We start from the raw sequence: 13,443 nt of genomic DNA on the forward strand, positions 1-13,443 counted from the left end.
ATTAGAATAAATCTAGTGGTTTTCCAGAGGGTTTTGAAACAGATCTCTTCTTTTCCTATACTAAACTTATAGTCAGTTGATACTTGTCTCCACATTTAGTCAATATGTGGGTCCTAGTACTCATGTTTGGAGAGGTTAATTGTGCTTAAGAAGATAGTTGAGAGATTTCTCCAATATAACGTTTCATTAAAAAGTTCTTTGATGACTTCTTTCTTTTTTTTTTTTTTTTTGAGACAGAGTCTTGCTCTGTTGCCCAGGCTGGAGTGCAGTGGCCAGATCTCAGCTCACTGCAAGCTCCGCCTCCCAGGTTCACACCATTCTCCTGCCTCAGCCTCCCAAGTAGCTGGGACTACAGGCGCCTGCCACCACGCTCAGCTAATTTTCTGTATTTTTAGTAGAGACGAGGTTTCACCGTGTTAGCCAGGGTGGTTTCAACCTTCTGACCTTGTGATCTACCCGGCTGGGCCTCCCAAAGTGCTGGGATTACAGGCATGAGCCACCGCGCTCAGCCTTTTTGATGACTTCTTGAATATCAACTTGAGGGAACTGCCTTTATCTTCTAAATGGGGAGGCCAGGTAAAGCTTGGCTGTGAGTCTTCAGTAACAGCAATCTGTTGTTTTTTAAGTTACAGAAGTATAGTTGACCTTCTAGTATGAAGATAGTCTGTTCTAAATATGCAGAGTGAGATAATTAATGTTTACAGGGAGTATTTAGCCCTCATCACTCTAGAAAGCTGTAGTGGCCAGCAGTGTTCAAACTGCGTTTAAGAATATAGGAAAATAGGCGAGGCATGGTGGCTCATGCCTGTAATCCCAGCACTTTGTGGGGCTGAGGCAGGCGGATCACAAGGTCAGGAGATCGAGACCATCCTGGTTAACACGATAAAACAGCATCTCTACTAAAAATATGAAAAATTAGCTGGGTGTGGTGGCGGGTACCTGTAGTCCCAGCTACTGGGGAGACTGAGGCAGGAGAATGGTGTGAACCCAGGAGGCAGAGCTTGCCGTGAGCCAGATCACACCACTGCACTCCGGCCTGAGCAACAGAGTGAGACTCTGTCTCAAAAAAAAGAATATAGGAAAATAGAGATAAATGGAAGGTTCTGGCCTTTATTATTTTTCTTAGGAAATTTTGACTTACATTTCTTAAGTATATTACTAGTCTCTACTTCATGATACTTTTTTATTTCAAATTAAATTTTCTCTAGGTTAGCAGAGAATATCTATGTTTAGGTCTTTCCTGCTGTTAGTAGGGATTTGAGCTTTTGTACAAATTCACTTAACTGGCATTGGTGTAGTCTTTCTACTCTAATTTCCAACTTTGTAAAATTGGGAATAATAAATAACCTACCTCAGAGTAGGAAAATTTAATAAAAATAATTGTTTTTGGCAAGTGGAAAGCCTTCCTGGTAATTCCAAATAGCATTTCTTGCCAGATCATGTACTTACAGGAATACTTGACTTTTCAAAAAGTATGTTTTGAAATAATACCTATTTCTTATTTTGTCTAACTAAGCTTTTAAAACTTGCTCTTTAGTACCTTGCTTGATAAATTTAGAAATCCCATTTATTTTTACCTTCCATGTGCAGTGACTTAATGCGAAGGGAAAAAGTTATTTTAAAACAACAAAAATTGCATAAATGCATCTATATTTGTCGTAATAGCCTGACAGTTTCTTGATGTAGTGTTGTGTCCACCATAATTATATTACGAATGACAAATTTATATTGTCTTATATCTTCTTTCTCTTACAAATTTCAGGGGGTGTTTCACAAACATTTTTGACATGCAGTGATTATAAATTTATTTTACATGACAGCCCCGTATGTATTTACTGAGAGAAAGTCTGTGTTTACAACACCCTGATTCACTGTGTATGTATATTTAAAATTCTGATAAAAGATTCATGGGACAATACTTTCTCTTAAAATATTTGATCCTCTCATATTTTTTCTCTCTATTCTGTTTTTTTAAATGTTGCTAGCAACCTGCAGTTAAAAAAACATTGGTCTATTTTGCCCATATAAATATGAGCATGTAGGTTTTAAATATAAGGCTAAGAAGTGTAGATAATTTAATGTGCATAGATTTTGTGTGTATAAGGCCGGGCACGGTGGCTCACGTCTGTAATCCCAGCACTTTGGGAGGCCGAGGCGGGCGGATCACAAGGTCAGGAGATCGAGACCATCCTGGCTAACACAGTGAAACCCCATCTCTACTAAAAATACAAAAAATTAGCCGGGCGAGGTGGCGGGTGCCTGTAGTCCCAGCTACTCGGGAGGCTGAGGCAGGAGAATGGCGTGAACCCCGGGGGGCGGAGCCTGTAGTGAGCCGAGATCGCGCCATTGCACTCCAGCCTGGGCGACAGCGAGACTCTGTCTCAAAAAAAAAAAAAAAAAGATTTTGTGTGTATAATCAAAGTAAAGCTTTTTTTTTTTTTTTTTTTTTTTTTGCTGAAATACTGTTTTTAAGTGGTGCCTCCTAAGAACTGTCTATGGCAGGAAAACATGTTTATTGTTGGATATTAATAGAGTGGCTTAAATGGCTGATGAGCCCTTTGTAAGAGCCAGCTTTTCCTCAGTTTAGCCAAAATGTTGATCTTACTGAATGCCCACCTTTGCCATTTGCCTGCTTATTCTCGACTGCACTGTCTCACTTTAGTAATTCACTATCCTTATTCTTTTAGTCCTTTTGGCTGGAGAATTGTTCTCTTGAAATTCATACAGTTGGATAATCTTTCTAAGAGCTACTTAAAAATTACACTTTCACAAATATTCCTATAGGAAACTGTTATGTATATTTTAAAAAATTTAGCCATACATTTTAAGAAAGGGGAAAAGACTAATATTAATTGAATACTTACTATGTTTTTTTAATGTCTTAAGTACTTTTCTGGGCATTTCATTTAAATTATTTGATTCTCACAACAACTCAGAGTCAGAGCAATTATTCCAATTTTATAATAAGGAAGATGCAGATAAATCATAAATAAATCAATAAATGATGTAGTAATTTGCTCAGGGTAAGTGAACAAACCATAATTAAATTCTGTTCTACTTCCAGAGTCTGAACCTTAAATATTTTTTGTAAATACAATGACTCTTCCTTCAAAATGTACATTTGTCCTATTTATAATAGTAATGTAGTGACTCATTATGGAGGAATTAGAAGAAACATTTTGGTATATTTCCTTTCAGTCTTTTAAATACTGTGTTATAAGGTTGAATTTATGTATTTTCAGTCGTTCTGCTTTTTTCACATAGTATTATTTTATATATATACACACATTTTTATATGGTAAATATTTCTTGAAATTGACATTTTAATGGCCACTTGATAATGCATTATGTGGATATATTCTAAATTAATTTTTTTCTAGTGGGCATTAATGATGTTTCTAGTTACAGAGAGGAATATTGGTAAGCAGTCTATCTTTGTGTATAAATCAGTGTCAGTGTCTCTCCTTTCTTAGATAGATTTCCTGGAAGGATATCATTTAATTAAAGGGTATACACTTTCTAAGGCCACTTGATGTGTCAAATATGTATTTGACAATTGTTGAATTGTCAAACATACTCATAATGTATAAATTAACAAGGCTCAATCTGATTGACTCTAATGTGTGACTATAATCAATTTTATACATAAGAATAGCTTCAGCTTCCTTAGAAATTAGCTCTGGGAGTGACTTTTCATAAAAATAAAATATTTTGGAATGAAATGCAAACTAGAGTAACTCAGTAAAAAAACTTTACTAATTCAATTTTGTGTATGCTCATTTTTAATTTAAATATGGTTAACATCGAATATGGTATTTTGTACCTTTTTGCAGCCAATTTCAAGGACTATCTAGTATAGTCATTGGTTAATTGACTAGAAATGTGCATCTAACTCATGGTCCAATAGGCCTTCCACAAACATAGGCATGGGTTAGTTTCTCGGAATTATGAGAAATGCAGCGTTAGTGGTTTCTGTATAAAGCCTTTTATTACAATCTGCTTTGCAGCTTGTGGGATTTATTTTTTTTAGCCAGTCTTTTTTCCTGTAACATAATGCTTACAATATTCTTGTACTCTGGATAAATATACTGTGTCTACTGATCACATCAATGGAACTGTGCTATTACGATGCCATTTAGGGTTTTTTTCCTGAACTACTCTACATCATCTGAGAGGTAGATGTTAATGGATTCTGTGTCTTTGAGATATAGACCCACGAAATTAATCATCTAAGAGTGATTGTGCCTCTGTAGTAAATGCTTACTTAAGTCCCTCTTAATCATTTTCATACTTAAAAAAAAAAACCAAACCCGTAAACTGGTCATCAACTTAGAAAAGCCATTTAACTCTTTATTTCAGAAATTATTTTTAAACAATTTATATTATCAATCTGCTATCCTCTAAATTTTCTGAGGTCTAGAGGCACCATTTTGAGATACAGAGGAATAAGAGCATTCCTGTTTCCCAAAAAGCACTGGAAGCTGTGATTGGCTTCATGTGATCTCTAAAGCAAAAGTCTTTAAGTCTAGTTGTAATACAGTATTAGGGATACAAGTTAAGTCTTTCTGTACTGATGTGCAGAGCTTCACTTATAATTTGCATCATATTCAGGTTAAGATCAGATTATACCTTTAGTGGCCTTCAATGGCAATAATTAACCTGGCCGGGCGTGGTGGCTCACGCCTGTGATCCCAGCACTTTGAGAGGCCAAGGTGGCTGGATCACAAGGTCAGGAGTTCGAGACCAGTCTGGCCAACATAGTGAAACCCTGTCTCTACTAAAAATACAAAAAATTAGCCGGGCATGGTGGCAGGCGCCTGTAATCCCAGCTACTTGGGAGGCTGAGGCAAGGAGAATCGCTTGATCCTGGGAGGTGGAGGTTGCAGTGAGCCAAGATTGCACTACTGCACTCCAGCCCGGGCGATAGTGCAAGACTCCATCTCAAAAATAAATAAATAAATCTAACACATACTTAATCTTATTTAATCTTATAATATGCGGAAGCCTCTGAAATTACTTAAAAATTAATTTCTACCTCCTTCATAAGAGGTTACTTGGGACTAAAACTTTTTAGGTATTTGGAGTATGAATATTAAATTTTATCAGAATTACTTTCAATATTTTGTTTGGTAAGAGTCTTCAAGTGATTCCTCTTAAGTGTGAGAAGTTTTACACATGCCTTTCTGAGGTTATGAGTATTTGTACTAACTCGCAAATTACTTTAGTAAGAAAATATAAATTTATTTAATGTTTTTGTTATGTACAAATATATTAAATGAAATAATGAATAATGCCTAGGGAAACACAACAATAGCAAAGCAAATACTTGTGGCTGCCACCCAGTCATGGCAATCCTTGGTGTTGTGTGTGGTCTCTGATGCCATTGTCCTGTCTTTTTCTTGTCTCTGCTCTCCCATTATGCCATTGGCAAGGAGTTGAGAAGTTAGTCCATTACTTCTCTGACAAAGCGTGGTACAGTACAATTTCGGATTTTTTCCTACCACCTTCCTCATAATCACTTTTTTGGTTTTTTTTTCCAGTTTGCATGATGCATGTCAGAGCCTGCATGAAAGTACAGGCATGTTACAGATGGCTCTATTTCCACCTTCCTTTTTATGGTTAAAATGTATTTAATAATAACAATTAACTTGTATGTACCCAGGAATTAGCTAAATTCTATGTCTGTTATGCAGTAGCATTATTACACTTTAGAACATTTCCTGCTTTCTATTTGGTACACTTTGACATATTTTTACTCCATCAGGAATTGACATTTTAGCTGCCATCTTTTGCTAATAACCCTAGAACAAGAATGCTTATGAAAACTGGCATGAGTGCTTTTCTGTATGCTAATGCTGTAGATCTTTGAAGTGTCATAAAACAGTAAAGGTGAACTGTTTTGCTCATTGGTGGGTACTACTTTGCCTTTTTTCATGTTCATTATGTTTCCCCCAATGGGTCACTGTGGAATCACCTCTTTATAGAAATACTGCTCCACACTGTGGCTTGAGTTTAGTATCTGAAAGTTATCCTGGGTAGGTTAGATCATCTAGGAAGGAAATAATAGGACATTATCCAGGAAAGTTAGTTCCTTAATATTGGTATTATATCTGCCTGTAGTGTATTAAAATAATCATCTGGTTATATTGTATATTCTGAAAGCCTGTGAACTCATCAGAACTAACCAAATTGCACAGAATATTACATTTTAATGCTGTATTTTAAGAAATTCTCTGATGGTTCAAATTCTGGCTTTGCCACTTGCCAAAATGTTTGAATTTGAACACGTTAACATTTTGTAACCCCAGTTTACTCATTTATAGAAAGAAAAGAACAATGTTTCACCTAGGGGTCTCGTGATAACTAGAGATCATGCATGCAGACTCAAGAGTTTGAATCTGTACCCTTGGAAAGAAGGGAACACTGTTCTCTAAGAGCCCAGAGTATAACATTTCTCAGGTATTTATGTGTCAGGCATTGTACTGTTACTGGTTATTATTTGCAACAATTCCATGAAGTATGTATACTGGTATTACCCTCATTTTGTAAATTATGAAATTCCATTTCAGGGTAGTGGGATTATTTTTACCCAATATCTCGCCTCAGTGATAGATCTATAAGTGATAGATCCAGGATTCAAATTCAGATCAGCCTGATTCTAAAAGCTAAGTGACTCAATATTGTGTTGTACTACCTCCTTTGTAGAGCCATTGGAAAGTTCTCTCTAAACTTGCATGTCTTTGCTCTGGTTCTTATCTCCAGGAAGGCAGTTAAAGATCCTTGACTTCTGTGTCATATCAAATATGCTTGATGTGGATTCAAAACATAGATAGTGTTGACATTATTGAACTATGTATTTGAAGCCTAGAAACCTCATATTCTAGTTTATTATTATATTCCTAAAGAACTTGCTTTTGTGTCGAAGACCCAGTTACAAAATAGCTATGGCCTGAACTCATCATTCTTATATGCTTTAATAATCATAGATGAAATTTATTGAGCACATACTATGTGCTAGGAAGTCCTATGCTAAATGTTTTACATATGTAATCATATTTAATTATTAGAATTTTCTAGTAGCTGAATGCTTGTTAAGACACTTTTCCCAACCTATTTCTAGTCTTCAGATAAAAAACATTTGGTGGCTAAGCTTTTAAAAGGTCATTATGAGAGCTACTTGTGTATAACATGCAGTCAGTATTTCCTACTATCCTTCTAAACATGAATCATTAGGCTAATCACAGACTTATTTGGAGGGAACAATGGGTTTTTCCTATTAGATTATTTTTCATCAGTGTTTATTTTTTGAAACTAGTTTTTATTTAATCATTAATGCTTCATCATTGACCTAAATCACTTTGGTAATTCTTGGCCAAATAAGTAATTCTTGAATATACCACTAATATTTATTTATTCACAATCATTTATCTAGCAAATATATATTTAATCCCTACTTTGTGCCAAATACTAGAAATACCAACCATAATGAAAAGTGAATAAAGCATGGTACATGCCTGAAAGGAGCTCCAAGTCTTTGGTTATCTTTGTAAAGCAGCTTAAAATAGACATTTACGATTATCATTAAAGATGTCTACCAAGCCTTTGCACAACCCCCCTGTAGTGCCTATTTCTGACATTATTGAACTTGACACATGGAACTCTTTAATCTGAGAATTATCAGAATGGTGTGCTGAAGTTTACATATCTAACTAAAGTAAGACTTGAAGTTGCTGAGTTCAGTTAGAGGCACTTAGCCCTATAAGGCTGGGGATAGGTCCTCATTTTGATGCTTCAGTAACCAACCCCTCCACAAGTTTCAGGATTAAAGTTTTACTCATTTGTGACTATAGGGAGTAGTTAAGATATGAGATCTTTCCTGAAGTCCCCCCAGTAGTGGGGGGATTCCTTTTGCCCTCTAGGTTTTGTGGGCTTCGGAGGCTATGAAATCCATGGATTAGTGGACAGCCTTCCCAAAGGCCTTTTTTGGATACAAGCCAATACCTCATCTTGCCTGTCCCACCTTCAAGTCTTTTTCAGTCCTCTCCAGATTTTATGCCAAATAGCTTGCGATATGGTTTTTCTGACAATTTCGTCCCCACTGGTTACATTCCTCACTGGTTCCACTGGAGTGATCATTCTAAAACACACACATTAGATATTCTGATTCCTCTTCTTAAAATTCATCCACATCTCATCATCTACAGCACAAAGTCATAGCTACTAGGAGCTGGCCCTTAGCTATGCTTTTGCACTATCCTTTGAAATTCAGTCTAAAATTTCAAGTGACCAGAACATGGCATGTTCTTTTTTTGCCTCTGTGTTTGGCATGTACTAGCTCATTACACATCTTGTTTACTTGATAAACTCCTATTCACCCTGTTAAAACTCAGGGCAGATTGTTCGTGGTTCTGGAATGCCTCCTGCGACCTCTCCAGGCAGGCATGTTTTGTTTTTGTTCCCATATGTTGTTATGCTTAAGACATGATCTCATCATTCCTTTACCTTATTGTCTCCCTCACTAAGCTCCTCAAGCACAGGAACAAAGTTATGCTCAGCCCCAGATTTTCTCACTCCTAGTACAGTACATGATACATAATAAACATTTTAAAAGTGTATAGTTTTTGATATTTATTCCTATTTGTCTTAGCCGTGAGGATATGGGATCTTTTTGTATTTACATTCTAAAAATGTCTGAGGGCATCCTTTTAATGACCATAGAAGCTGCAGTGGATGTGGGCAAGATGAATTAACATCTGGTATTTATATGAACACAGTTGAATGTTTAGAATTTGGGGAAATTGTAGCAACAAGCCATCAGAACACATCTCTGCCTTGCTTGCTAGAGGTTAAGAGGTAGCTTGTTGTTCAACTTGCTAGCAGGGGTAATTAGCGGCAATCCAGTCCTTAGTGGGTAACCAGTTCCATGTAGTCCTCCACATATCAGGAGCAAGTTGTTTCCTTGTTCCTCACATGATAGGTGTTTCTTATTCCTCGTGAAAGAGACTTTTTGTTTTTACAGTAGTGGAATTGATTTTCCAAATATAGTTACCAAATAAATAATAAAGCAAGACATCGATTTGGGGATAGAGAAATTATATCATGCCACCAAAATTAATTTTTAATAAAAATATAAAATTTTATTTAGCATATGGAAACCACTGATTCAGTTAATGTAATTCACTAGTAGTATAGATGTCAAACTTGTAGTTTAGACATTTCTTTATAGAAATGTTAAATTCCTCTCAGTTGACTCCACATTTTGTTATTCTTTAAAAACTGGATGTTTTCTAATTCATTAATATTTGATATGAAGCTTTATTGCATTTAATACAAGTAGCTTGTCTTTCTGACTCTGCTGTATTTCTGTTTATTTCTCTGATAAGCAGTGGTCAGTTGGGTACTGTGAGTAATCAAAACAGTACAAGTGGTGAGTACAAAACAGTACAAATTTATAGTTCACAATGGCCCTTTCCTGGGCATTTCTGGAGGTTGGTTGTCTTAATAATCAGTTTATTACCTGTCTTAATTGGAAAATCATATTTTTATGCTTTTCACTGATAGCACATGTTTATACCTTTTTTTTTTATTGGCAATAGACATATTGCAATAAAGTCCATTTTTAAATTGTCACTGATATTTTTGGAAGTCTTAAATTGCTTTAAGAGTTTTAACTTGGAACTAGAATATCTTAACCATGTTTGAGGGTGAAAAGGAAAAACAAATCCCCATTCAACCAACCAATTGATGGTGCCTCCTTCCTGATTACTTTTTATTCCCTTTGGTAGATTTTGGTTTGTTTAATATGGTCCTGCTCTATTTTTTCACTAATCTTTCAAGGTTTTTGATCACTTTGGCACAGTCATTTTTATCTAGGGAACCCCAGGGACAATCTGTTGATTTAATTATGTGGTGATTTTAGTATCTTCTGTTTTGCAGGACAGTTCATTCATTTTTGTGTTGATGTGCTGTGAAAATAACCAGTGACTTTAAAGTCTGGGATATTTAGCTTGAGGCAGCAATTGAGCTGACTTGTTTATTTCAAACATTCTGCAATATGATTTGATGTGACATATTTCTGTACAGATTAATTTTGAGTAGTCACTGTCTTAATTTTTTTTTTTTAATGGCAAGTCAGCCGTATGCCATCATAGCCAACCATCCTCCATGAGTTGATGAGCCTTGCTCTCAGTCACTCCCAGTCCAGCCATAATCTAATCCCTGGCAGCCATTGTCCAGTGCTGGTCAGGGAGGTGGAAGAACTGAAAAAACACAAATGATGCAGTATAAATAGATCTGCCCCTTCTATTGGGGAAATTAGAGCTACTATGTAGATTTATTTGTGGATTAGCATAGCAAAAAAACTTATTAGTGAGAAATGGCCCTTCGAATTTCACATTGTAAAGCCCTTTGCCAAAGTCTTTGACATTTTAGCCCACATTATTTAAAGAGTGTGTGTGTGTGTGTGTGTGTGTGTGTGTGAGAGAGAGAGAGAGAGAGAGAGAGGAGAGAGATTATGCATTTGTAGCAAATACCTCTGTATCAGGACAGGCCCAGTTGGCCCTGCCCCATATGTTTTAACTATTTGGGCCATTGAAAGATAGCTTTAAGATTTGTATTTTTTACTGGATACCCCCAAATTGTGGAAATTGCATAGTTCCTCTGATGTTTTTTGAAACATAACTACACAATGAGCTTCAGGGAAGGACATGTGAGGCACGTAGACCGTAAGAACCTTGTCATAGGCTTCTGTTCTTTAGTTGCAGTTGAGACAACTTCACATTTGTTTTACTCTGAGCCATCATTCAAAAGGCTGATTAATCTAAATTTAAGTAAATGAATGTTTACTTTTGGTTAGGGTAGATCTGTTTTTCACATATCAGCCATAATAGGAGTGAGACAGAACAAATAAACTTTGAAACATTTTATTTGGAAACTTTTCAACAAGAATATTAAAAATAGGTTAGCATTAGCTAAATGTCTTGACCTATATTTGTTAAATAAGTAGAATTTCACATAAACTGAGAATATAGTGATTTGCTCTAAATCTTGTTTATCTGCTGGTGCTTTTCATTCTTGACAGAAGGACAACACTTGTTAACGTGGTGTACAACTTTTTTTTTTTTTTAACTTTAATGTAAGTAGTATTCCAAAGGTTACAGTTAACACCTGAATGCTTTGTGGAGGTTAAACCAAAAGCTATAGAATCATTCTGTCAAGCTCTAAGGTTTAAAATACCTAATGAATCCATTATGGCAGGAATTTTTTCTATAATAAATTAGTACTTTAATGTTTTCTTTTTCTCATTTAATTTTGAATCTTGTTCAGTGTTTACTGCCTGTATCATTTTTTGTTTGCATTATCACTCTTGTATGTGTCTAATTTGCTTGAATATTGCAGTTCATTTTTTAATTAAAAGAAACTCCACATATTTTCCATATTAAAGCCATAATAAGTACCAACACAGCCTAATTGGTATTTATATTAAATCTGGGTGGAATTTCTAAGAACTTGTTGCTAATGTTGTTTTTAATTTTAACAGCCTCAAGTACTACAGCCTTCCAGCAGCCTTCCCAGACCCACAGACCACACCCAGGGAAAACTAATAAAGCCACAACACATCGAGGCCCGCAGTGAATGCGCAATCCAAGACATGCATCAGGGCATTGCACATCCGGAAGAAAGCTTTACACACATCTTGCAACAAGAAAGCAACTATGGTTTGGAAGAGCAGCCTTTTTCATCAGGCCCACAATTAACAATGGATGTGGCTAAAAGTACACCTTCTGAAGCAAACTTAAACATTACTGTAAATGCTCAAGAGCCTTATCATTTGGCAAACAATCAAATTAGTGACATGCAGTTTATACCCACTTCTCTTCAGACACCTCCCGAGTCAAGTACAGTAGACCAGGCTAAGAGAGTTGGAAGAAATCAGTCTCCGCCAGTGGGTTATATGTCTCAGCCCAAGTCCTTGCAGCTTTTAAAGCCATCCATATTGAGTTCTTTGGTACCGCCTCCAGTTTCTGAATCATCTCCAAGTAGGACTCCCACTTGTAAAAAGTCACCAATAATCACAACATGTAATTCAGCAAAACTTCAGCCAACATCTAGTCAAACAAATCTTGCAAATAATCAGAATTTGAAAGCATCTAAGCTCCGCCCCCCCTCAGGCTCTTTCAAACAAAAACAAACAAACAACCCCCAACTAGAGCCTCAAAGCTTCCAGGCCAAGACAAACATCCCAAGGCCACTAACACAACGAAAAGAGATCATGCAGAATCCAAATGGCAATTTGCATTCTGGGGATTGTTTGGCCTCTAATCGATATTCTCGTCTTCCTAAACCAAAGATACATTAAGTACATAGCCATCACCTGCCAATTTGTTTCTTAAAAACAATCTCTTCTGTAATAGCTTTATGTGCAGCTTGCAGCTTGCTACCGTGGTGGAGGTTCCATTGAAAGCCTGCAGATCTTAAATTAAAATGTAGAAGCTTCTACTAGTTTGGCTCCTTCATTTTATATCCTGGTTGAAGTACATGCCATTTGAGCATAATTATCTCAGGTAAACACGAAAGTTTGCTTACCCATTTCAGAGGCCTGCCAAAGGCCCAAATCATGTTATCCATCCCTCTTCAGAAAATTCATAATATTTTACTGAGCAGGCAAGAAGTGTGCTTTGCTGGTTTAGTCTTGTTAAGGTCTGTATTTATTGTGGTTGTCAGAACCTCACCACTTTTCACTTGTCTCTTCTGTGAATATGGCTACTATTTTAACTAAAGATATGGTGATAATGGAGGATGGTAGTCTGTAAGCAGAGTTCTGGCCAGTGTTTTGTATATTTAAAAGGTCTATGCAAAGCTTTGTGATGAATAAAGGAGATTAGGCTTTTAATGGAAAGTCTATGTAAGTTTTATTTTTCCTTGCCAGGGTCAGTCAGCTAATGTTACTGTTGATTCATTTCCCAAATTCCCCAGGCTGAAAATGTTTCTTATTACATATAAATCAGTTATATATTCCTTTACATCTTGTTTTACAAACACATGTGCATGTACACACACATATACACATACATACCATTTATGTTTGTATTTGTTACTGGGTAAATTTTGGAGAGCTTGAGATACACCTTGAAACCTGTACCTAAAGATGTATTCATTTGTAACATATGTTGGTGCTAGAGTTTTGCTGGTAATTCAGTTTTGAACCCTTAGGCTTATGGATCCATGATAGCCATTTTAAGGTTCCACAGCATTATGTCTTTAATTGTAATATTTATATTTATTGATTTTCTGCTGATATCTGAAGACTGAAATAATGAACTTGAAACATTTGCACAAAACTTTGATGGGGTATAAATATACCATATATAGGGATTGTAAACTATTTTCTATAGCAAAACAAGTTAAAATATTTTGAGAAAAAGAACAAATTTAAATAAGACT

General features: G+C 36.0%; 1 protein-coding gene across 6 annotated transcripts in view; it reads left to right on the forward strand.

Moving 5' to 3' along the window:
* Window positions 1–12,498, forward strand: part of CCSER2 (coiled-coil serine rich protein 2) — a 195,057-nt gene extending 182,559 nt beyond the window's left edge. For 3 of the 6 annotated variants that reach the window (XM_058436444.1, XM_032141636.2, XM_032141593.2), the window contains one exon: window positions 11,540–12,498. In XM_058436444.1, coding sequence (XP_058292427.1) covers window positions 11,540–12,358 — 819 coding nt within the window. In that variant the 3' untranslated portion in view covers window positions 12,359–12,498. Of the gene's footprint in view, window positions 1–5,432; window positions 5,473–11,539 lie in introns of all 6 variants that reach the window. The other 3 variants (XM_032141618.2, XM_032141628.2, XM_058436445.1) reach the window with 2 other exon arrangements.
* Window positions 12,499–13,443: the final 945 nt, after the last annotated feature.

Source organism: Hylobates moloch, unplaced genomic scaffold (genome assembly GCF_009828535.3).
Source record: "Hylobates moloch isolate HMO894 unplaced genomic scaffold, HMol_V3 SCAFFOLD_3, whole genome shotgun sequence".
Taxonomy (NCBI): domain Eukaryota; kingdom Metazoa; phylum Chordata; class Mammalia; order Primates; family Hylobatidae; genus Hylobates; species Hylobates moloch.